Source organism: Vulpes lagopus, chromosome 23 (genome assembly GCF_018345385.1).
Source record: "Vulpes lagopus strain Blue_001 chromosome 23, ASM1834538v1, whole genome shotgun sequence".
NCBI classification, from domain to species: Eukaryota; Metazoa; Chordata; class Mammalia; order Carnivora; family Canidae; genus Vulpes; species Vulpes lagopus.
Window position 1 is genome coordinate 7,906,911 of NC_054846.1, and position 26,113 is coordinate 7,933,023.

Below are 26,113 nucleotides of genomic sequence, written 5' to 3' on the forward strand. Positions count from 1 at the left end.
TCCTGTCCTATATCTAATCTCAATAGATCCAGTCCTTTGAATTTGTCTTTAACTATACATTGGGCCACAAAGACTTGGCAGAGTGGTAGGACAGATAATCTGGGTTCAGCCAAGGGTGGTTGCAGATTCCAGGCCCCTGAGGAGAGAAGACACTCAACAGAAGTTGCTCTGACTCCTAGTTATTCCAAGAAAGAAACCGGAGTGCAGAAGGCATACTCAAACACTAAGCCATTGTTATATAGTCAACTCTTGCTATGATAGGGAAGTGGGTAAAGGGAATTTCAAGGTTGGAATAAACAGATACAAAGCCACTTAGATTTCCAACTTCGGGTGCACTTAAAGTCTCAACCCCCCAAAGCTCATAGGCTAATGTGACATTTTATAATCTTCCTCCACTCAGTCTCATCTTCATATGGAACTAGAGTAGAAGCAAAGTCATTTACATGACAATTTTACCAGTTTTACCAGTTTTTACCAATTTTACCAGTTGACTAGCATTTACAAACAGAAAACATGAGCTTAATAGGAATAGGGCTCACAAGAAAAATAATAGAAATAACACTGTTTGGAAGACTTTTTTTTTTTTTTTTTTTGTCATAAAGAAAGCTAAGAAGGGGCTCATGTGGAAAGGTTTTATTAGGAAGTTTTATTATTTGTAGACTCCAGAACATAGTAACTGAATACAATTGATTTTTTTCAACAAATGTTACTGTCTATGCTAGGGAAATTTATAAACTAATAACTTTCTGAAGCCTACTATTCTTGGGCTCTATTTTATGAGACCATTTTACCCTAAATTTCTTAAATTGCTCTTAGATTCATTTTCTCACCCAAACTTACCAATGTCATCATCCGTCCTGTCAATTGGATCCTTCTCTAGGCAGTCTCTCACAATATCTCTACTCATCAGAGGATCTGATGCCCTCTCAATGTCTTCTTCATCATCATCGTCCTCAGAATCCACTGCTGTTTCTGGCAACCCACTCAGGTCCATATCACCAGCCTCACTTTCTGTGGCCTGAAAAGACACCAAAACAATCTTTTAAATTGTTTTAAGTAAGTCTTTTGTATTCAAAGGAAATAAGAGCAAGTCTAATTTGAAATATTAAAATTTTAGTTTATTAATTTGTCCATAACTAAACATATATTCAATATCAAGAAATAATGTACCAGGCACAATGTAAGAAGAATTATTTCAACAAAATAGGAGTGATTTTATCTGCTATTAAATTTCTAGTTAGGATTAACGATCTTATCTCAATAATTCTGATTTCTGATCTGAGTTGTCATATCTACTTCAAACAACAGACTAAAGAAAAATTGTTTGTTTTTACTCCATTTTTCAAAGAGAACGGCTTAAGCTATGAGCTTAAGGGTGACAAATGATTTTAAGGAATCCCTTTCCCTAAAAGAATAGGTGTGGACTGATTAATGCCAAGAAGACTGAAAACTTCTTTCCTATTAGATGGTCTGTATGGAAAAGTGAGTCATAAATCAAAGGTAACTTGTTAAGTATGTGAATAAAACATTAACATTTAGTTTGATTATCCCAATGTCCACTCTCCCAACTATAAATCACCAAAAAATATTAAAAGACCATAAGCCTACACGGAACACATTCTTTCTTCATTCATCAACACAGGTGACTGTATCACTAATCAAATTTCAAGTATTTAAGATATAATCTGGTACCTGAATATTTTCTTAGTCACTAAAGTCCCAGATTTCAAAATGATCTCTTCTGTTGGGCTATCTCAAGGCTAGCATAGTTATCCTATTTAGGTCATTCTATGGCCTGCTGTGATTATCATCTCAATAATATGTTAAATGTTATCATATCGGCCTTACTTGACATTATAAACTCAGAATTCACTGTTTAAGCATAAGAATGAATTCAATTAAATATTAACTGTGTAAGTCTTAAATATCACAAACATGTTTTGCCAGATAAAATATAAATTCTTGCAAACAGTTTGTTGTAAAACCATTAACTTTGTAGAAAACATGTTATTATGACGTTTACTACCTTTGAATAACTCTCAGTCCATGTGGTTTTTAAAAACATCTTGTTTTTAAGAATAGGCAAAAACACATTAAAAATGAAAGATAAAAACCTAAAATGTTGAACCTGATTATCATCCTCACCATCAACATCTAAAACCAAATTCTTACAACGTGCCAGGAACTGCTCTGTTTCATATATATTAGCTCATTTAATACTCAAAAGAATCCTATGAAATATGTGCTATTATTGACTTTTATTATTCTTCAAACATTCAGATAAAGAGAAATTATTTTTCCAAAGTTATGTTGCTGATAAATTGTGGAATCAAGATTAGAACCCAGGAATTCTGACAATCTCATTAACCAAACCTACTCTGTCTCTTTATAACATACTTACATATGAATGTGGCATATATAAGGATCTATACTTTTTCTGTAATTTAGCTTACATCAATATTAAAAGAAAAACTTTATTTTCTTATCAACAAAGTTTCACTTTTCTCAAGCGTTGGTTTCTACTGCTGAATATAAATTTAATCCTACCTTTTGAAGCAATACAAGTAGGGTGTTAATATTTTTTGAAGTTAAAAAAATTGATTTTATTTACATTTTCAGTTCTTTAGGTACAATTTCCTGAACTAAAACATATAAATGGTAGAAAATAAATAATAAATTGTTAATAATAAATAAACAAGCAGGGAAAATACTGAAGACAGAATAATTAAAAATAGAAAACCTAATGTCTACAAAAGCTTAAAGTAATGACCTTAATAAATATTACTGATGGTGGGAGAACAGTAGGACTAGAGAATTAATTGTGGCACACTCAGAAACATATCTCCTAATTTAAATTTAGGATTCATAGAATTGGCTCTAGATTGTAGAATGAAACTGAAGTAGAATTTGATATGATGTAGTAATGCCAAGACTGTGATCAGAGAAATTAGGCCAACCTGTTATTACCACCACCTTTTTTCTGAAAGCCAGAAATGTGACAATTTGCTAACGCTTCCTATGTTTACATTTTCACCCCAGTTTTGTTTAACATTGAAGATTATTATTCATCACTTTCTATTTTCAAATATACAATCAGTCCTCTCTCTATATATTCTTTAATATTAGCGTGGAGTGAAGAAGGGACACTACTGGAGACAGAAATAAAAAACAAGAACAAAAAAAACTAAGTAACATAGTTATATAACTTACATTTTTTGTTTAAACATCTAACATAGAGTAAGAGATTAAAAAAATATTTCATACCATCCCAAGGAAATCATTACTGTCATTTAAATGAATTATATGTAAATCTTAAATAGAATAAAAATACCTTTTTTTTTTTTTTTCAAAGTAAGTTCTACATCCAACATGGGGTTTGAACTCAGGACTGACATCAAGAGTCACATGCTTTATTGATGGAGCCTGCCAGGCATCCCAGAACAAAAAGATTTGTTTGTTTTTTTTTTTAAGATTTTATTTATTTATTCATAAGAGACACAGAGGCAGAGACATAGAGGGAGAAGCAGGCTTTCCGCAGGGAGCCTGATGCAGGACTTGATCCTAAGATCATGATCTGAGCCAAAGGCAGATGCTTAACCACTGAGCCACCCAGGTGCCCTGCAAAAAGACTTTTAAATGGGAACTGGATTAATCTCTCCAAAACTGAACCCTCCACCACATTTGTGTAAATGATCATTAGTTGTTTTCTATTATGTGTATTCCATTCTTAAATTATTCATGAAATAACATTCATTAAACCAGTAACTTATTTTTTAAAATAAATATCCAAAAAAATAAAAATAAAAATAAAATAAATATCCATTATATTTTAAAATACTACGGAATTCCCCTTTTAATTTTTTTTCCTTAAGTAAGCCGTAGGCCCAAGAGAGAGCTCAAACTCATGACCCTGAGATTAAGAGTTGCATGCTATACTGAGTGAGCAAGCCAGAGGCCCCAACAGAATTCCTTTTTAATAATACTTTTTAAATAGAATTTGATAAACAATTTTTTAGGAGTCTACTAATTCCATAATACTACTGCTTCATGAACAATGAAACATTTGGAGACTGGAGTTAAAAGTTTAATGAACAAACACCAACTGGTCTATAGGAGAAGTGTACTAAGCTTAGGAGTGCCTAAAACCTTAGGAGTTACAGAATTTACATTTGCTAAATGAACAAACTCAGAGTTTAGTTATTCAAATCTCAGCTCTACCATTTATAACGTGACTTTAGCAAAATTACTCAAATTCTATGAACCTAGTTTTATCAGTAAACTAGAGTTATATCTTCCCACTCATAGGACTGTTCTTGGCTCAAATAAGGAGGAAGAAAGCTCATTATAGGCTACTTCAAAAGTCAGTCCCTTCCTAGGGCACCTGCGAGGCCAAGTCATGATTCTGGGATTGAGCCCCAAGTGTGTCAGGGTCTCTGCTCAGCAGGAAGTCTGCTCCTACCCCTCCCCAGGCCCTGCCATCATCCAACTTGTGCTCTCTCTAAGAAATTAAAAAATAAAGTAAAATCTTAAAAAAAAAAAAAAGTCCCTTCCTTAAAGGGACATTTTTTTTTTATATCAGCACTGGCAGAGCTTTACCTCTTCCCATCCCAGTAATGAAGCTTGCACACAATTTTTATTGGCAGATTGTGCCAAAAAAAACAGAACTCTGTTAAATCCTGCAACCTCTTACTTACTGTAAAAAAATGTCTCAGGCTAATTGCAACCATTAAATTCTGGCCAAATGGCTCATACAATAATTATAAAAACAGTGATCCTACACCGAATGACTACCATGTAGCTAGCACTACATTTGATGCTTTTAATACCTAATAATTAATCTTCACATCAATTCAGAAAATTAGAATTATTACTCCTACTTTTCAGATAAGAAAACACTAGGAAAATCAAATAAATTGTTCAATGTAAATAAAACCAAACCTAGTAATAGTGCCGGGACTTAAAATCAGGTCTGACCAATACCAACTACTAAATATTCTGCACTATAATACTTTGCCCAAGTTTTCTCCATCAACTGTCTTCATAAAGAAAATAGTTAAATCATTAATCATCAGGGGAAATGCAAATCAAAATAACAATGAGATATCACCTCACACGTGTCAGATGGCTAGACTCACAAAGACAAAAAATAACAAGTGCTCGTGAGGATGTGGAGAAGGAATGTTGGTGGGAATGTAAATTGGTGCAGTCACTGTGAAAAACAGTATGGGGGTTCCTTAACAAATTAAATATAAGTGCTACAAGATCCAATAATTCTACTACTGGGTGTTTACCCAAAGAAAATGGAAACACTAATTCAAAAGGATACACACACCCCTATGTTTATTGCAGCATTATTTACAATAGCCAAGAAATGGAAGTAACCCAAGTGTATATCAATAGATGAATGGATAAAGAAGTTGTGGCGCAGACACATAGACACACAGACAGACACACACACAGTAATATTACTCAGCCATAGAAAGGAATGGATCTTGCCTTGCCATTCATGACAATATGGATGGACCTACAGGATATTATGCTAAATGAAATAATTCAAAGAAAGACAAATACCACATGATTTCGCTTATACATGGATCTAAAAAACAAAACAAATAAACAAAAAGCATAAATACAGAGAACAAACTGATGACTGCCAGAGAGAGAAGGAGGTTGGGAAGATGGGCAGAATGGGTAAAGGGGAGTGGGGGATACAAGCTTCCGGTTACAGAATGAATAGTTTAGGAAAATAAAAGATACACAGGGACAGCATAGGCAATTCAGTCACTAGTACTGTAATAACACTGTATGGTGACATGGTAGCTACACTAGTAGTGAGCTAAGCATCACTCACCGACTTGTGGAATCACTATGTTATACACCTGAAACTAATGTAACAATGTAACTATACTAAATACTAAATACTAAAATACTAAATACTAATAAATACTAAATACTAATACTAAATATTAAATTCAACTATACTAAATAGCTAAAATATAATAAAGCAGTGTTTTCTGCTTTGCTAAGTCATAAAACATAAAATCTTAAATATATGTATTTGTATATAAACATAAATAAAATGCTTGCTAATTTCTAGCTTCCTCCAAACTATAATATTACTAAGATTAATGCTAGTCTTTAAACTCTTTTATTCTAAATAAAGATAAGCATAAAAGCACTTTATATTTAAAAAGTATCTGATTATATTTGTCTCAGGAACAAGAAGAAAGATTTACATAATTCAGGTAGGTAAATAACTCTTGTCCTAAATTACAGGTTTAGATGGACATTATAGATAAATAGTAATATTCTCAAGAAAAATTAGTAATATTTTCATTTTTTAAAAAGATTTTATTTAAAAAGATTTTATTTATTTGAGAGAGAGAGAGTGAGCACAAGCAAGGTGGAGGGGTCAGAGGGAGAAGCAGTGGATTCCCCACTGAGTGGGGAGCCCCACACGGGGCTTGATCCCAGGACCCTAAGATTAAGACCTGAGCCAAAAGCTGATGCCCAAATGATTAAGCCACCTAGGCACCCCAAAAACTGTAACATCTTCAGATAAATGCCAAAGCTCTATGGATTTACTGAAATCAAAAGGGACTACATATATGATATTGTGAATACATTTCTTAAAAGATTATTTTGCATTTTCAAAGTATATCAAGAAAATGAACAGAAGAATGCCGTAAAGCTCCAGTGAAGCATTAGTTTAACTAAAATAAAAATAACTACTACACATGTTTTACCAAGTACTTAAAAATCATTTATGAAAAAGTATTTGCTTATTAAATATACCATGCATACCTCTATATTTAGAGGAGTTGCTTAATAAGCGTTCTTAATGTAAATAAATTTTGTGTAGAATTTTGAACATACATATTTAACCCAAATAACACATAAGTCAGACTTGATATAAATTTAGGCTTGTAGGTTATATTGAATGCTAATGCTGATGATAATTTAACAGAAACAATAAGTAAGTAGGAACTACCTACAAAACCATATATATGTAGAATGACGAAAATATATTTCGAAGGACACCTGGGTGGCTCAATAGTTGAGTGTCTGCCTTTGGCTCAGGTTGTGATCCCGGGATCCTGAGACTGAGTCCCACATCAGGCTCCTTGCAGGGAGCCTGCTTCTCCCTCTGCCTCTCTCTGTGTCTCTCATGAATAAATAAATAAAATCTTAGAAAAGAAAGGAGAAGAAAAAGAAAAGAAAAATTTCAAAATAAATATAATGCTTGCAATAAGGCTAGTTTGTATAAGTTGTACTGTTCCTAATTTTACACATCAGTTTTTTTTTTTTTTACTTCAATACAGACTTTAAAAATATATGTATGCCTAAACAGGAACAATTTTATACTTCTTAGTATAAATTGTTAGGTTTCTTTCCAAAATTATAAGCGTTAACAGGTGTAAGAATGTCTATGTGTAAATATTTATTATAAGTAAAAAAAAAAAAAGTTGGTGCTAATTTGACAGTAAAATATTGTATTTAATCCCACATGTGCAATTACTAAAATGTTTTGAAATATTTTATCTAAGATACAGATATCTATATGTACTTTTTTTTGCAAATTACCTACTCTTGTCCTTTGAATATTGTTACATAGTGAACTGTATTTTTCTCAATATAAGTGAGTTGTATTCTGAATTTATTTTTTATTATTATTTTTTTAAATTTTTATTTATTTATTTATGATAGTCAGAGAGAGAGAGAGAGGCAGAGACATAGGCAGAGGGAGAAGCAGGCTCCATGCACCAGGAGCCCGACGTGGGACTCGATCCCGGGTCTCCAGGATCGCGCCCCGGGCCAAAGGCAGGCGCTAAACCCCTGCGCCACCCAGGGATCCCTGTATTCTGACTTTAAACTTCTGTCTCAAATGTTCTTTTAATTATTATTATTATTTATTATTAATATACGATTAAAAGTTTGCTAACTCTTGAGTTTATTTGAAACTTAATCTTAATTATCATATAAAGCGAGAGTACAGGGCGCTGGGATGGCTCAGCTGGTTAAGTGTCTGACTCTTGGTTTCAGCTCAGGTCATGATCTCAGTCAGGAGACCAATAGCTTCTCTGCTTCTCCTGGTCCCTTTGCCCCTCCTCGTGCTTGTGCTGCTCTCTCTCGCTCTCAGATAGGTAGGTAGGTAGACAGACAGACAGATAGATCTTTTTAAAATAATAAATTAAAATGAGACTAAAAGTGACTCCCCTCACCCTAAAGATGATTTATTGAATAATCTATTGTATTCTTCATTGATTTGTGAGGATTCCTCTACTACATATTACGTCCTTACATATGAATTCCATTTTACTTGAACTCTCTGTTCTATTGATCTATTTTTAAACAACAATTTCCAGTCCACCAAGCTACTGCTCTGAGAATCACACTATGTAGACAGGATCTTATCAAGGCTAGAACTGCACTCTCATATCACCAACTTAAGCATTCTGTTTTCTACTGCCAACAAACTCCTGCTCTCAACTGCTTCCATCTGTTCCCCAGATAAGCCCTTTACAACTCACGCATACCTTCAGTCCTCAAGACTCTACTACCTTCTATGTCTAGCTTTACTCCTCCAGCTTATTTCAGCTTAGCATTTCAGTCACATTCATTCAATACACCTTTACCGAATGCCCACAACTTTCTGGCTCTAGAGAGAAAATAGAGATGAGACAGAGAAGTTCTCTATCTTCTTGAAGCTGTCATTTTAGTAAGCAGACAGAACAGAGAAAGCAATAATCATTTCAATCAAAGTCTAAACAAAAGGACTCGCCAGGAAAGGAACCAAAATGTTAGGACCTACTTTTCAGAAAGTAATTAAGGAAAGAACTTTCTGAGAAGATGGTACTTAAAAATGAAGGCAGAAAAGGATCAACCTAGGAGAAAACATTCCAGGCAGAAGGCATGCAAAAACAAAGCTCAGCCGTTAAAAAGAGCCTGGCATGTTGCTTCATCCGTCTTTGTGTTATACTCATTTAACAAAACTCTGGGACTGGGTGAAGCCAAGTCTTTGCTTTCTTTGTGCTTGCTGTAGAAAAAAAAAAAGAATACTTAAGAGGGCAGAGGAAAATCACTCTGAATTTGAGGGCACCATCTCAATTGAGCTTCCATGACTCCAGTCAATTTGCTCTCCTACTCCCTGAAACTTCTATTTCAAACTTCTCTTTCAAATTCCCAACCTGCCCACCCTCTCACTCTTAACAAATGAACTCATCTATTCAGAGAGAAAAAAAGCCACCAGAGAAAAACGCCCTCAACTCCCAAACTCCCCACTCCAAACCCACCATGATAAATATGTACCTGTTAAAACAGAGGAAAGTTTCTCATCTTAAAGCTAGTTATTCCATTTCGCTCTTGTGTTCCTCTCCTCCTTTCAGAAAGATTATTCTACCCTTTTCTCTCTGGTACATAGCATGCATTTCAACCTCTCCAGGCCCATCTCCTAGCATCTATACTTTCTTCAAAATGACAACTTTTTGACTTAGGAGAAAGTTCCCTTACCTGACTTAGGAGATTTCTCCTAAGTCAGAAATTATATAAAGATAAAATAGACTACCATGGCAGATAGTTGACCATCCCTAGAAATGTTCAAGAAAAAACTGGTACTTCATTGATAGCAGATTAAGTCAGTTAGAGAAAGACAAATACCACATGATTTCACTCATATGTGGAATTTAGGAAACAAAACAGATAAACATTGGGGAAATTTATAAGAAAAAATAAATAGAGGGAGGCAAACCGTAAGAGAGACTGCTGACTATAGAGAACAGGCTGTGGGCTGCAGGAGGGGAGGTGGGTGGGGGATAGGGTAAATGGGTGATGGTGATTAAGGAAAGCACTTGATGTAATGAGCATTGGGTGTATATGCAACTGATGAATCACTAAATTCTGCCCTTGAAACTAATGTTACACTCTATGTTAACTAACCAGAATTTAAATAAAAACTTTAAACATTAAAAAATAAATAAAACACAATAAAAAGGAAAGTAGTAGAGGATTCAAATAAAAGATTGGTCACTGAGCCAGGTGCATCTGTCAGGTTTCTTCTCAACTTAAGAGTTTCTGATTTAAAGATAATGGAAATGGTCTATTGGGAATCTCTGTTAAATTTTAAGTTTTGTATAGCTAGTAACAAATCCTTAGATACTCCTATGGATTTTTCCTTATGAAGGTTATAAACTTAACAGGCTATATGCTTGCCATCAAATTTGAAATGAATAGCCTTGAAACTCAACTAAAATAAATAAAAATACACAGGGACCCTCTATTCCATCTATATCTCAAGATGAAGTCAGGCTGCAGGCAGACCACATCAGAGCAATTTGGAGTTCTCACCCACAGCCTGGATTCTCAGACATTCTGTATCACCAAGAATTTCCTCATGAACTTATCCCAGCTTACTCAAGGGTTAAACACATAAAGCTAGAATTTCCTTCTGAATACTCCACAGTAAATTATTTGAACAACTTATTTCATTCTTATAAATTTGCCTTCTAGGAGTTCCATTCAGGTCTGTATGTACTATAACCTCAAGCTGTGTTTCCACAGCAGATCTTTAAAGGGTACAGTCATCTCAAAGTTTAGAAGACACGGCTCTATCATGACATTTCAGTTACTATAAAGCACAATTTTTAGTTGTACCATTCATAGCATAAGGGATACTCGAGTAAATGTTTTAAAAAATCAACTTTTGAAAATAGGCAGTACTGCCAAGTGGAGGGAGGAGAGCAAAGTTACCTTGCCTTTATCCCCCACCTTCTCCTCCTCTAACATTTGAAAGTGGGATTACTTCCTAAAAGTTGCCTTGTAAGTTAACACTTACTGCGAGGTATCTATCTTTGCATTTGATACTCTATACTTGATAAAGTAGAAATTTTTAAAGTTAAAGAACCAGATATTACTTCTTATTGCAAAATAATAAAAATTCTTAATAAGCCAAGAATCTGCAAATAATTAATTTGTCTCTACTGATCATTAGTCAGTAAGCTCTCTACAAAGTTGTGTACCTATTACTTTCTTAAAACTAATTCTCTAAGATCTACTAAATTTAGAACTTAAGTATGTTTTGCCCTGATGGCATTCTAATTGTTTAGTTACTTTTATTATTATTTTTTTTAATAGAAACTTAGCACTGCCTGAATATTTCAGTGATCCTGAAACACTATAATGTTTCTAAGGACAGGTACTCCTATGGTCATCTCCTATCACAATTCCTAAGAAGTCAAGAATTATGCCTTGTAAAATGAGTACTATGCTCTTTTTATTTGAAGCCATCCAAAATCCCATCTTAGTATTTATTTAAAGACCTCTTCACAAACAGGCCTTTTTTGCATTATTTTAGTCACCTTTCCTAAATATACATATTCTAAGCCAATGAACTCTCCCTTTACAATTAAAATTATTTGGCTTTTAAAACATTTTTGGAATTCCATAGTTCTCATTTCTTTTCTCTCCATCAGTATCATAAAATTTATTTTATATACATAACTAAATCTATACATAATTAAAAATGCAAGAAAAATAATCCAATGATCTAATTATAATAATCACAAGATTTTAATAAGAAAAACTTACTATTTAGCATAATTCTGCAGTTTTCCCCTGGAGTTCTAGTCCAGAAATAATCATACACCTAATATGTCTATAGTCAAATTTAAATATTTAAAGTCAAACTTTAAGTTTAAAACTTTAAATATTTAAAATTCTGATAATTGGTAACAGCAGAGGCAAATACAATTAGACAGTAGTTCTACTTCCTGAAACAAATCTACTATAACATTAGCATTTTATGTACCTGTATGTACATATAATATACACATATATATTTACTTTATAGATCCTATCAATTAAGAATAAAAAAAAATCCTTAGAATACATAAAAATGAAGCAAATGACAAAGAAAACACCTTCTTACCTGGTAGATATCAGAAAGACTGCTGCTTCCAGAATCACTAGTGATACTACATCCTGAATGGCTAGAAGAAACGTGCGTCACCTGTGGGTGGAGACTATCAGTAAGGTGTAGTTTTGTGAAATCTGCAGGAAGCTATGGAAGGAGCAGGAGAAAGAGGATTACAATTTGAATCAAGAACTCTTAAGACATTGAAAAAATTTATTATACTCTACTCCATACCATTTACCCAAAAGTACTAAGAAAGATCTTTCATTTTTTAAGTTCACAAATTACTAAATAGTGTTCTATTTATCAAAAGTCACAAAATAAATTTTTAAAGCTTATGGACATTCAATAAACCTTAATACTAAATCCAATGCTTAAAGAGGTGGGTTTGAAGGTGCTCACTTGGGTGAGCACCTAATTCAGTGAGTGACAACTTTCAAAGTACACACCACTGAGCAAATTAGTCTACTGTTGTTTGTTAGCCACCATAAACACAACTTTATAACAAGAAATAATTTAAACAAAAAAAGAGAGATGAGGTTCTTATATCCCCACATACTACTTAAAAGTAAAGAAAAGGGGCACATGGGTGGCTCAGTTAAGTGGCTGACTCTTGATTTTGGCTCACATCATGATCTCAGGATCCTGAGATCAGCCCTGCATGGGGCACTAGGCATGGAGCCTGCTTAAGATTCTCTCTCCTTCCCTCTCTGTGCACCCCCCCCCTTCCTTCACCCCCTCCACTGCTCGCAGGCCCTCTCTGTCTCTCAAAAAAAAAAAAATGAGCATCTTAGGATTGACAAAATATATTGTTATACAAATAACGATGCTAGGCTCTATGAAAACAGAAAAGAATGCCTTCAAAGAACTTAAAATTGAGAAAGTTATGGACAACATTTACCTATCTATACATACACACACATATATAACAATTTTCTATTTGCTCATGTTTACACCCTAAATAAAATAACTTCTATGGAACAGATTCACTAAGTATCCCTCAAGTGCTTCTACCATTCCCCTATGAAACAGAAAATAAATTGAAAAATTATCCACAGGATGCCTGGGTGGCTCAATTGGTTAAACAACTGACTCTTGACTTTGGCTTGCTTGGGTCGTGATCTCAGGGTCCTGGGATTGACTTCTGCATTGGGCTCAGGGCTCAGTCCTCAGCAAGCAGACGAACACAACTTTATAGCAAGAAATAGCTTAAACAAAAAAGAATTCTCTCTCTCCCTTTCTCTCTGTCCCACCCCCTGCTCTCTCTCTCAAATAAATAAATCTTAAAAAGAAAACATCCATATAGTTGTCCATTCAACAAATATTTATTGAGACTTTCTCCTCTATGTGCTAGTCAGTGAATGAGACACTAAGAAAACCACTGCCATAAGAATCTTACACTCTTATAAGTTATTATCAGTTCTTGTGAATTAAAAACGGGCACTATTTATCCTATCCCACTTATTATGTTATTGGCTAGTAATATACACGGCACTTCAAAATATATGCTGACATGCAATAGTGGTAACATTCTCCATTTCCTCCCTACTTATTGATCCTAGTTAGCTGTTGAATAATAATAAGGAATGTTAATGTAAAATTTTGTAAGAGTTAATCTTAGCAACTTTCCCTTCTCTCCTTTGACCTTCATCCCTTCTCCCCTTCTGAAAACAAGACACCATTCCACGGATTAGAATAAGTTTCCCAAGCGAGGTGATTCAGTTTTATGACAAAGACCAAAGAATTTTAATACCTCAAAGTTCCAAACAAGGAGGCAAAATATTTATATCCCACAATTATTCTGATCTGACTCTCTAAACAGACTATGATATTTAAAAATACTTAATAATATTAAATACAGTCTGTACAGAAATATTTTTGACTTCATAAGAGACAAGTATACAAAGAAAGCACTTAAAGTTATTAGGAGGTATATGATTAGATGCCAAATAAATGGACATAAAGCACATATGTTGGAGGAGCTCAGAGAAGTGAGATGTTTACTCAAGTGTGTGAAATCATTGCAAACATGACATACCTCACTAATAGTGTTGTTTTTTAAAAACTTGATAATTGAAGATGCTATGAAATATTTAGATAAAATTTAGGAGAATAACAATTCCCCTATAAGGAACAGATAGCTGAATAACTAAACTGAGAATTTATATATATTTATTCACAACGTAGAACAGTGAAATATTTGCAGGATTTCTTCGGGAACAATTTGAAGACAGAAATCTGCCAAGTTGTACTAATGATTATGATTTTGCATGTTTAGTTAAGTGATAGATATCAGATATTAAAATAATATGTCCAAAACCAGGATAAACATCCTTCATCATCCTAGCTACATTTCCATTTAATTCAGTCACTCACTACAGAAGTCAACTGGGGAAACATTACTTAACAGCTCAGTGATTTTAAAAGGCATAAATCGATATATATAATTATAGAATAAATTGATTTCTATTGATTATTTTTTATAGACCTGACTCCAGTTGGCATGTGTCACAGTGTGATTTTTTAAAATTAACTTAAATTTGTCAAGTGAGGATAAAACTGTCTAATGAATTTTTACTCACTAGACATTTATTCAAGTCTCATAGGACTCTTCTCTCCAGCATCCATCAGCTGGTCATCCTTCCTAAGAACTCACTGTATGGAAAGCATTAAGCTGCAGAGCTCTGAATCTAGTAGAACACACGTGGATCCAGCCTTCATATGCCACAATCTATTCATCTATGCTAGCTTACAGCCGCAGACACCAGAATTACATGGCTGTTAGGCTAAGAACCACAAGGAGTATTTAAAAAGAAAAAAAAATATTTTCACTCTTAAGAATTCAGTTCTATTTTATAAACACTTATGGAGTATCTGCTGTCAGATTGTTAGGGCCGGGGAATCAGACATATCCTATTCCAAATGTAACGTCTATTAACCAAAATGTAATTGAAACAGGTGTTACCTATGATATAAAAATAAATCAAACATACTTAAAAAAAAAAAAACCACGACTTTTACCCCCCCCCCCCGTATTTTGCAGGGCAGCATGAAATAATGTTATATTAAACTCAGTAAATGCATACATAATTTAGTCTTAACTGAACACTTCTTTATATTAGAGCGGATGCCATGTTTAAGAAAGTTTAAAAATGTTTTCCATAGATTGGGATAATAGTATCAGAGTAAACTTTATTGACAGTACACCTCAGCCAAGGTATCAGAATGGGAGAAGTTATGGAATTTGTTTCCATAAAGGAAGAGTCTGAAATCCACTGATCTGACCCAGCCAGTCACAATACTCTAAAAAGAATAGAGACCTGTGCCTAATCTAGGGGCAGTGGGTCTTTAAGAGGCAAATGAACTATATAGGGATCGGAAGTCAGCGGACAAACCTGGGTACAGGCACCCATGTTTAAACCTGAGGTCGACAAGGCTAACACAGAATCCCAGAGAGGCAGTAACTCATAGTCTGAGTAAAAAATACTCAAAAAGGGCACGATATGGCAAAGACGACAAGTTTCATTTATTCCAAATTTTTCTAGGCTTGACTCAATGCCTATTTAAATTACTATCAGTATCCTATTTCATTAAATTTCAGATTAAAATGAGGCTGTGAATTATTTGTGATCCTAACCACCATTTATAACAGAAACTGTTCAAAATATAAGAAAAATGTTTGAAGTTGGGACTATATACAGTCATTACCTGAATAAAACTAAACAATAATTAAGCTAAAGGGGAAATTAACACATTTTATACATTTTGATCTTAATACCAATATATTTCACAAGGAAGAACACAATTTAAAGGCATCTCTTATATTTATTAAATATTTTTAATATTTGATATATTAATATATTCCTGCTTAATTTTTTCCTGGATCTATCAACCTATATTCCTAGAAATACAGTACTTATGGATCACAACTGCAATAAACTACCATTAGGCAAATGATTGAACAGCAAACACTATTAAATACGTAATACAGGGGATTATTAAAATCAGATTCTTAAATGCCAAAAAATGAACATAAGCAAAATTAATCATAGTTTCATAAAATCTGGGTATCAATTATATAGTAATTTGTTTTGTTTTCTCTTTTTTCTCTTATTTTATTTTATTTTTTGTTTTCTCTTTTGGAAGAAAAAGGAATGTTACAACAATTAGCTATAAACAAGTACTATCTAAAAGATTTAAGTCTCATATTGAAAGGCATTTGATAATCTTTGATTTATTAGTCTAATGATTGGCATTTATAAATATACTAGTTAATATATGAACTCTGTTTTGAACATAAATGCAATGAATTTGAGTGCCTGGAATCTCTGACATCAGGAAGTAAATACTTTGTTGAAATGGTAAAATTCCTTAAAGTGGTGATAAAGTAGTAGAAGCTTCTCTTTCCCTCTCTCCCCACAAAAGACTTCTTTATGCTCACATTTTCAAGCTCTACAAGGAAGAGTAGGTATATTACTGGACATGTAATGGAAATGGAATAGTTTATGTTTCACAATACATTATTATTAGCTTAGGATTGCTGAGAAATCCAAGAGTTAAAAAACAAAAAACAAATACTGCCACCAACATTTGAAATTTATTTAACTGAAAAATTTCCCAACTAATCTTTAGAATGAATTTATTTCAAGAAACAGTTACAACAAAACACACAAGGTTTGGGGTAATTGTAGGGATCTACATAATCTTCGCTGGCAGTTTACCTTGAGTAACACTATCTAACGTAATTATCATACTTAATGACCTAAACTAACTTCATATTAAGATGTATTCCTAAGAATTTACCCAAATGAATATTGTTTTCTTCCTATCACTGGAGTTTAGTGAGTGTTCTTTATGATCATGTTTTCAAGCTCTGCAAGGAAGAGTTGGTATGTTACTGGACACATTTCCGGTCTTTCTCTGAGATGTTAGTGAAAATAACATCTCTCATATTTTCTACTCATTCATCACTTATTGGAAACCTGTGTTGTGAGGATTAAATGAATGAGCCGGAATAAAGCATTTAGGGTAGGGCCTAGCACAGAGAAATCACGATAGAAGTGTGTTAGCTATTATAATTACCACATGTGGATGCCGTGTAAGATACAGGTCCTTTCCAGATCCAGAATTTCTACTGTTCCAGCCACAAACACCGTTCCCTTACCCACTTTTGAATTCAAGTTGTGTTTTAAAAGCAATTCATATTTTCACCCCCTCTGCATCTGTATACACACACACACACACACACACACACACACACACACACACTTTCACTACTGATTTATTCAGATACTACTAGTCCTGACACTCTCTGACCTGTTTCTACATTGAGACTGAGTAGGCAGAAATATTATTTAGTAGACCATTTTAAAGGCCACTTTATAATATGATCGACTTTTATATCTCTCCATAATATTTCTTTAAAAACACCAGAAAGAGTAAACGTTTGGATTCCCAGATATTATTCATCAGAAGTAATTTCTGTTTCCCTTATACTGCCTTATGATATGCCTAGATCCAATACTTATTCTTGATTACATCATCCAGCAATATTCCAACAAAGAGAAAGATATTTGCACAGTACACAATTTCTTTTATTCATAAACATGAAAGTTTTCCCAAAGGTGTCATGAGATAATTTAATAATGAATAGATCTAATTATATTTCCCATTAAAACACACGGAGACACTTTTAATGTTAATATGACTATGTTTTACAGAAGTGGGTCTAGAAGGATTTGTGCTTTATGTCTACTGGTGGAACAAAAATTAATAGTTTGTAAGAACAAAAAAAAATAATTTGCAAGAACATTCTCCCAGGTTCCTGCCAGGTTCAAAAGATATAAGCTTCATGTCAACATATATAGAGTTATCATCTGTTCAACCTCTTCCTAACTCAAGCAACTTTGAACAAGTTAATTAACTTCTGTGTACCTTAGTTTCTTCCATCAGATGAATATAACACAATGACTAAATGAACTAATCATTGGGAACTACAAAATCTACCTTACTGATGCCTCTCTCTTCCTCGTCATTCCCTCTGGCATTTTTCCAATCAAGGTTCTCCATCACCTTGGGTCAGATGTTTTTCAAGTACAATGAAAAAAAAAAGAAAAAAAAAAACCTGACTTAATTTTTAACACTGTCATACCTACCACTACCATTACAGTAGTTTACTTATGATACATATTCCCCAAGGCTATATATTACATTAAACCGTAGGTCTATATGGAGGAGCTCACTCTTAGAACACTGTACTAAATTTTGTGAAGTAAACAACCTCATTATCATGATATGCTTATAGTCCAATTTCTCTCTTTTACAAACATTCAAATTGTCATAGCTAAGAATTCTCTCAAAGTGGTAATGTCTTGGGGAGTCTGTGCTTTTGTGTGTAGTCTATGATATTTGACTGCAGAAGCCTCCATATATTTGACCCAGACACACGTGCTGAAACCTGGTATGGCTTTAACCACAATGATACTCTTGCCATCCTGAGCATGCTGCCTCTAGAGGACAGACTGAATGGAAACACCACTGCAGGGGAGCAAAGTGCAAGTTCAGTCATGCATTTTTCAAGAATTTCTTGTTACTGAAACATTAAAACAATGTTTTAGAGGAAGCTGTAATAGAGAGGACTTGCTATTAAGATAAACTTATACACATGACTATTTCACATGACTTTCTGCCCAAAAATAAGCCTTTACTTGTTAGAATTACCTACTGAAATATGGTAGTAACCCAGCCCTTACCCCAGGGCAGAAAGGCCAGCCTCACATTTTTGGGGATTAGTGACATAAATGAATCATAAACTTCGTTGGCTACAGTTGGGCAAATTATAATCTATCTAAAATTTAATTCCTACATTTATGAAATAGTGATCATTTGTACACAAATAGAACACTTATTATCATCTGTTGAGGAAAATAAATAACCAAAACTAGTAAACTGATGTTTTTAAGCAAATACTTTTAGAAAGCCTTTTCTACCAGATGTTGAATGAAAGCAATCCACATGACCTTTCCTTCAAAACAGAAAAGTAGAATCCTCTAGTATGATGAGAATTTATGTACCATATATTTCAAAATATTTCAAAATGTAAGGCTATGCCCACTGTTTTTCAAAGAGAAAGCAATACTAAGAACACTTGTATACCAGATACCAGTGCCTCTGTGCTGGGCCCCGATCCAACACTTGAAGATGTATTAGGTCATTTAATCCTTACAAGTATCTTATGAAGTAGGTGTGGCTATGACCATTTTAAATAGGAAGAAACTAAGACATGGAAAAGTTAAGTGATTTGTACCAAGATCATATAGTGAAAAGGTGGTAAAGAAACATTCCGGCTGTATGGGTCTCCAGAGCACACATACTTAAACTTTAAGTGTAATGTATTTATTAATTCAGTAGTTGACTTGAAAACTCCCATGGATAATGATGAAATGGTCAAAGGGTTGCTTATATCAATTTATTAATATAATTTCTTTTTTTTTTTAAGATTTTATTTATCCATTCACAAGAGACAGAGAGAGACAGAGGCAGAGACACAGGCAGAGGGAGAAGCAGGCTCCATGCAGAGAGCCCAATGCAGGACCTGATCCCAGGTCCCCAGGATCACACCCTGGGCCAAAGGCGGCGCTAAACTGCTGAGCCACCAGGGCTGCCCTATTAATATAATTTCTTGTGCAAATTTTAAAATCATACAGAAAAATACTAACCTACAATGATTTTTCACTCTTTCATAAAACCAATTCATTAAAACATTACATCTGCATCCTAGCAGAATTTTCGTTCCCTATAAATTGTTTGAGTTACATTACTTTCTTGAATCTGTGTGATAATGTACATTAGTGAAGTTGACTTGTCATTCATCTTACAGGTTCTTTATACAATCATTTACTATTTGTTATAAACTCATCTTTAAAATATTTTGGTAATATTCAGTACTTGCAACTTTGAGATCACACATCCAGGAATCATTATTAAACCTGCATTAAATGCAAAGCTTCTTTAACTCCCTTATGCCAGTTCCATGGTGTGACGCGGGAAAGCATTCCAAGCTAGCACTGGTTGAGGTCATTTCTGCATTACGTTCCTTATTGAAGAGTATTTTTAATTGTTTTTAAAAGTAAAATAAATTGAGAGAACCTCATAAAATATGTGAGGAGAGCAATTCCTTTTCTGGTAGTTATTTTTGGCAGAAACTGAACTCTGCCTGGTATATAATTTCCCTAACATTTGATAATCAGAAAAAAATTATGCACACATATACACAGAGTTAGTTATGAATTAGTCAATGAATTTCATCATCCTAAAGGAAGACACCTGGCATAGTGAGAGCAGTTCTATAATATTAATATCAGAACCAATGAAAATTTCTCATGTGAAAGAAAGCTGTATATTTTTCAAAATGAAAATGTTTATCTGGGACCTAAAATAAAACCGTCTATATAGTTTTCCACAGAAATACTGAGGTAGTTGATTAATTATCATGGTACATGGCAAATGAAATATCCTGTTGCCTATTAAGAAACATTGTCTTATGATGGTTTAAGAGATAGCCACTCCATCCTCGCTCCATCTCCCCACCCCATTCCCCGACACAACATATAATCTGTTCTTCTTTTCAATTTATTTGCAATCATCCATAACCACCCATCTGAAAAGCACACATTTCTCCAAGGAATTAAAAAAAAAATGCCTAGATGACTCAGTCCAAGAAATTGTCAATAAAATACATGGCAGCTTCTGGCTCTCAGTCCGGTTATTTAAACATCATCTTCTGAGTACCATTCCACCTATTTAAATCCCAAACCCCTTTGTGCATTTTCTTTTCCTGTTAGTAACCATTACTGCCATTATTGCGGGGGTGGGTACGTACTATGTAATAAGCAAGGAGCTCAATATTTGACACCAATTTGTTCTAATATTTGTAAAAAGCCCAGATGCTGCTGAAGAGACAGAAGCGCAAACAGCTCAAGTGACTTGTTGAAAGCCCTCAGGTAAGAGGCTCTAAAATCTCTGCCCAGGGTACCCTGTCTCTAGATATTTGTTATTTGGCGCAATATTCTTTTTTTAAAATTATTTTTATTTTATTTTATTCTTTTTAATTTATGATAGTCACAGAGAGACAGAGAGAGAGGCAGAGACATAGGCAGAGGGAGAAGCAGGCTCCATGCACTGGGAGCCCGACGTGGGATTCGATCCCCGGTCTCCAGGATCGCGCCCTGGGCCAAAGGCAGGCGCCAAATCGCTATGGCGCAATATTCTAACCCAATCTTTGCTCCTGTCTTCTCCCTTATGTAAACAGTAAACACCTTAAAGGAACTGTACACTAACTTAAGACTAGCTTTATTTTCTAATGTGAAAAACAGCCCGATAAAGACAATTTTAAGCAAAATTTGTGATTATCCATGTGGTAAAACTGCCAGTTTCCTGCAGTTGCTAAAACTTGAGTCCTCGGTCTCTTGTTTTCCAGGACCAAGTGGGACTGGTGCTATGGAAGTAGCAGTCTCTGGAGAGGTAGAGAAGTTGCTGGTAATACCAGAAACCAACTTCTGTGACCAATTAGACAACAACTCTGATGAGCTCCAAAGGGATCATGCTTAGTTATCCCAGCTGTAAAAACGCTCAAGGGAGTATGGAGTTAGGGAAATGAGTGGTTAAAGTCAAGGAAAAAAGATTCCTAGGGGGATCTATGGAGAACCCTAAGCTGCCTTCTTTTTGAACAAAAATAAACAGTTGGTTTGGGGAGAAAATCTCACACAGAATTAAAAACTTTAACCTACAAGTAATCTTTAACTCCTTAAAGATCATAAAAGCTACCATACGTCCAAGTGCAATAGTACTAAGGTTTCTATATAACAAAATAACATAAAGTGTCAGAGATTGGCTAGTTATTTATTGGTATCCTCTGTTCTGGGAAACAGAGCTAGACATTTCCGAACCTCCCTTATAGTGATGTATGTGCCCACACAAGTGAGTTCAAGCTGACAAACACCAGTGACATATGCCATTTCCACACCTCACTTATAAAAATCTGCCTTAAGACCTGTCATGACCTCTTCCCTTGCAGCAAAATAGTCTCTGCTGGAAGACAACAGAAGCTTGGTTTTGAAGGTTAGATGACTGAGCCAAAAACAGAGGGACTGGATCCTTGAAACACTGCTTAGAAGGGAACCAACCACTAAGTAATCAAGAGTACTTGCTTTAGATTTTATGCAAAAGAGAAATAAACTTCTACTGTGTTTGAACCAGTATGTTTTGTTTGGTACAATGGACAGCATTATCTTAAACTCATAAATACATTATCATTAGCTCAAATAAATAACTCCTATAAATACACTGTCTTAACAAATAAATATCATAACTCATACAAACACAAAGTGAGATCTATTTGTGAAAAATGTTTCACAATGAAATTCTAAATTGCTTAAGAAGAAGTAAGTAGGGCTCTGATAATATCTTGACCACACAGTACTATGTCTAATTTGGATAAAATAGACATTAGAGTTCCTCTACCTATTCAAACACATTTATTGAGAACCCATATATATGTGTGTGTGTGTGTGTGTGTGTGTGTGTATACACACACACACACACATATATATGATGGAAATATACTTGTCCTCAAAAAATACTGCTAAGTTAGATGGAAAATTAAGCCTAGAACCCACTTACTTATAGTCAACTGATTTGAGTACTCAAAGATTCACTGAACAGATTGACTGCTTGAGAAAAAAAATAGTTCTATTAAAATTTATGTTGTAATCTTTGAAAAATAAGAACGCACTTTTATTTCCCTAGGAAGAAGCTCAGATAGCCTCAAAAACCCTCGATTCCATAGACTTTAAATCCTGGCGTTTGTGTGTGGTAGTAGGAAACTGAGGTCAGGGGAATGACCATCAAACACGTAAGAATATACCAATCAGAGTTAAGTAAATTGAAAACTAATAAAGTAGGATACAGAAGGTAGAGGATGGAAGGTCTCACTGCTAAGATAACAAAGACCTTGATGGAGCAAATGCCTGAACCCTGTAGATACACAACGGGGAAACAGGCATTTCACATACAAGGACTTCGAGAGCAAAACGCAAAGGCAGGGGTGGCCTTCGTATGTTTGAGGAATAGACAAAAGGTTAGTAAAAGCTCTGAGAAGACCAGAGGGAATTAGTACAGAGAGATATTCTAGGCTGAAACCGTGTAGGAAAGCTATGATAATGATTTTGGATTTTATCCTGAGCGACATGGAAACCACTGGAGGGTTCTGAGCACTCACAATGTACACATCATGAATTTAAAACATTTTTCTAAAGTTTCTAATGTGAATATATATTACTTTTTTGATAAATATTTATGAGAATTTCACATGACTTAAACAGAAAAAGATGTTTATTACAGCTTGTGTCAAGAGGCCGTCAGGAAACAAGAGCATCGTAGCTCATCTTGATGGATACACCACAGGTAATGTGACTCAACTGTGAAGCTGTGTCTATTCTAAGTTATCCTTTATGGGTACACTGGCTATATAACTTAATTTACTGAAAAATCCCACCCCAGTAATGTGAGACACACATGTACACACACACACAGGAAAGTACTTTGATTTTAATTGACATCTAGGATCCTACCTCTACTGGTTCATTTCAAGATTTCATTCAAATACTACCACCACAACTGCTACTTTGCTAGTGATGAGTATTACAACTCAGCTAGACAATAATCTTTAAATCAAAAAATAATTACATGTTATCCCTCTTAAGTTACTAACAAAAATAGTAGGTATTAATTTTATGTGTCTAGTGTATCACTTTTTCTCTTTTACTTCAAAAGATAAAGATATTCATTTCAGCATTTATTTCCAAGGACTTCCATGCCAAGACATTTAATTTAATGTTTATTGTCAAGGGCTCTATGTGTCAACCCTGGCACACCAGATAATTTCATTGCTTTAGCTCTGTCTGGAGGGCATTATGGGAGAACTGACTAATTCGTGGTGCATTACTCATTGCCCAGGGTCAGCAGAAACACATACTGCATAAATTGCAAGGAGTTGAACAGATTTTTCTTTCTCCTTCATCCTTCCTTTTTTTCCCCCTTTGTTTGGACTAGTAAACCTTAGACACCATAGCATCAGATGAATAGTTCGAATTACTAAGACACAGTGAAACACACATTACCTCATAAGGAGACTCCTTCCTAATACCCTCACTTCTGTCAATGCTCCACCATTTTTCATGACCTTCTCAGTCATCTGCAAAGATTTATTTACATAATCAATTGAGCGACTCTCTTAGAAAGCACATTCTTCCTAAATTAACACCAACAGTTAGTACTATATCAGTCCATTAAGCTTTTACTTTCCTCAAACTTCAATTACTTTCTCTGAACTTTCCTGTTAAGCGTGTATGTGTATGCCTATTAATTTATTATCCCAAGTTTAAATCAGGAAAATAGAAGAGCATTAATTGAGGTACACTTAGGGAATCTTAAGACTGCGTTAAGATCATCTGTGATGTCAGCGCATGTGTGTATGCATGTACGCACACACATACAAGCTCTTAATAAACTGAAAATGTCTTTAGATATAAACAGTTTAACTTTTCATAATCTGGAAGTTACATAGCCGCAATTCACCTTCAGCAAGAACATGAACTTAGAAAATGAGCCAGGCTCCCAGTGACAACACCGTGACAGGCAAGCTACAAATACTATCCCAGGGGCACTTAGGCAGCTCAGCTGGAAGAGCATGTGCCTCTTGATTTTGGGGTCATGAGTTTGAGCCCATGTTGGGTATAGAGATTACTTAAATAAATATATAAAATACAAATACCATCCCACTTCCCTCGAATGCCCCCACACCACCACTGTTCTGCTGCTCGCAAGTCGTCTCCCCCCACTTTCCATCTCTTCTCCATGTTGCAGCCAGAGTAAACTTTTACAAGACAACAGAAAAATACACACCTGATCTTGCCAATCCCCTGCCACAAATCTTCTAGTGGACTTCCTTCACCTTCAGGAAAGTGTTCACACCCTGAATCATGGCCCCCACTAGCTTCTAGGGTGCCCCTGAGTCTCTCTGTACTAGATCTCTAAAGCTCCTTACGAACATTCAAGAGGCAGACTCTGTATCTTTCTCTTGGGTCTTCACTGTTCCCTCCTCCTAGAAGAACACTCACTCCCAGGCTGCCTAATTCTCTGCACTCTCCTTCGTGGAGGTGAGAAGTTCTTCTAAGATGCTCCTGTGACACCGAGAATGTCACCTGCCATAGAACTTAACCATTCTTTACAATAGCTGCTGACCTAATTCTCTAGGTGAATTCAAAAGGGAACAAGTCTGCTGTTGTCATTACTCTTTTCCTTGCTTCCAAGTGCCTAAACTACTACAATCAGTACTTAACACATGCGCGAATTGCCAAACTGTTAACCCTGGTGGAGAGCTGAAGACACTGTGGCTGAGACACTGAACCAGGACCGTCTGTTGCCAACATTCTCTCCCTTCCCAATTCCACAGTCACCCCTTACTACCAGCGATTCTATGTTGGATCACCAGAATAAAACAAGAAGACGAGGAACAGAAGAGGGATGGAATTAGACTAAGCCTAGGTGGACAGTAACTAGTTAAGCAATATATTTAGTTTGGATTTCCTAGAAGTTGGGACAAAAAAGTTAAGGACAAAAGCTTCAGGGCTAAAAAAATTTTGACTTTCTATCTGTATAGATTCCAAAAGAGGAGCCTGGCAGATGAAGAGTGTTGGAACTCTACTTTAGAATCGTGAGGCTCATTCATTACTCAGTTATTTTGCAAGTATTTACTGACTTGCTTCAATGAACCAGGCATTGCTATTGGACCTAGTTATATGGCAATGACTGGGATTGGCAAAGACCCTGCTCCCTAGAATATACATTTCTAGAGGTAGGAGGGGCTTGAGGGTGGAACAGCAAGGAAAGTAACAATAAACAAAACGATTTTAGAGATCAGCAAGTACCATAAGAGAATACTAAAAAAGTAGGGTGATGTAATGGATGGTACTGGTTGGGAACAGGGAGGCTATTTTATTTTTTATTTTATGTTCAGGGGACTATTTTAGATTGGACAACCTGGAAAGGATGCTCTGAGAAAATGACATTTGAGATGAGTGATGAATGAATGAATGATGAATGAACGAACACAAAGGATCAAGCCCAATAAGGATGGGGGAGAGC

General features: G+C 34.9%; 1 protein-coding gene across 16 annotated transcripts in view; it reads right to left on the reverse strand.

The window, feature by feature from the left end:
• Positions 1 to 26,113, reverse strand: part of RAPGEF2 (Rap guanine nucleotide exchange factor 2) — a 240,832-nt gene that overhangs the window by 41,882 nt on the left and 172,837 nt on the right. For 8 of the 16 annotated variants that reach the window (XM_041738094.1, XM_041738095.1, XM_041738096.1 and 5 more), the window contains 3 exons: positions 17,915 to 17,980; positions 11,924 to 12,055; positions 841 to 1,018 (listed from right to left, as the gene is read on the reverse strand). In XM_041738094.1, the coding sequence (XP_041594028.1) occupies positions 841 to 1,018; positions 11,924 to 12,055; positions 17,915 to 17,980 (376 nt within the window). The remainder of the gene's footprint in view (positions 1 to 840; positions 1,019 to 11,923; positions 12,056 to 17,914; positions 17,981 to 26,113) is intronic. The other 8 variants (XM_041738103.1, XM_041738098.1, XM_041738102.1 and 5 more) reach the window with 1 other exon arrangement.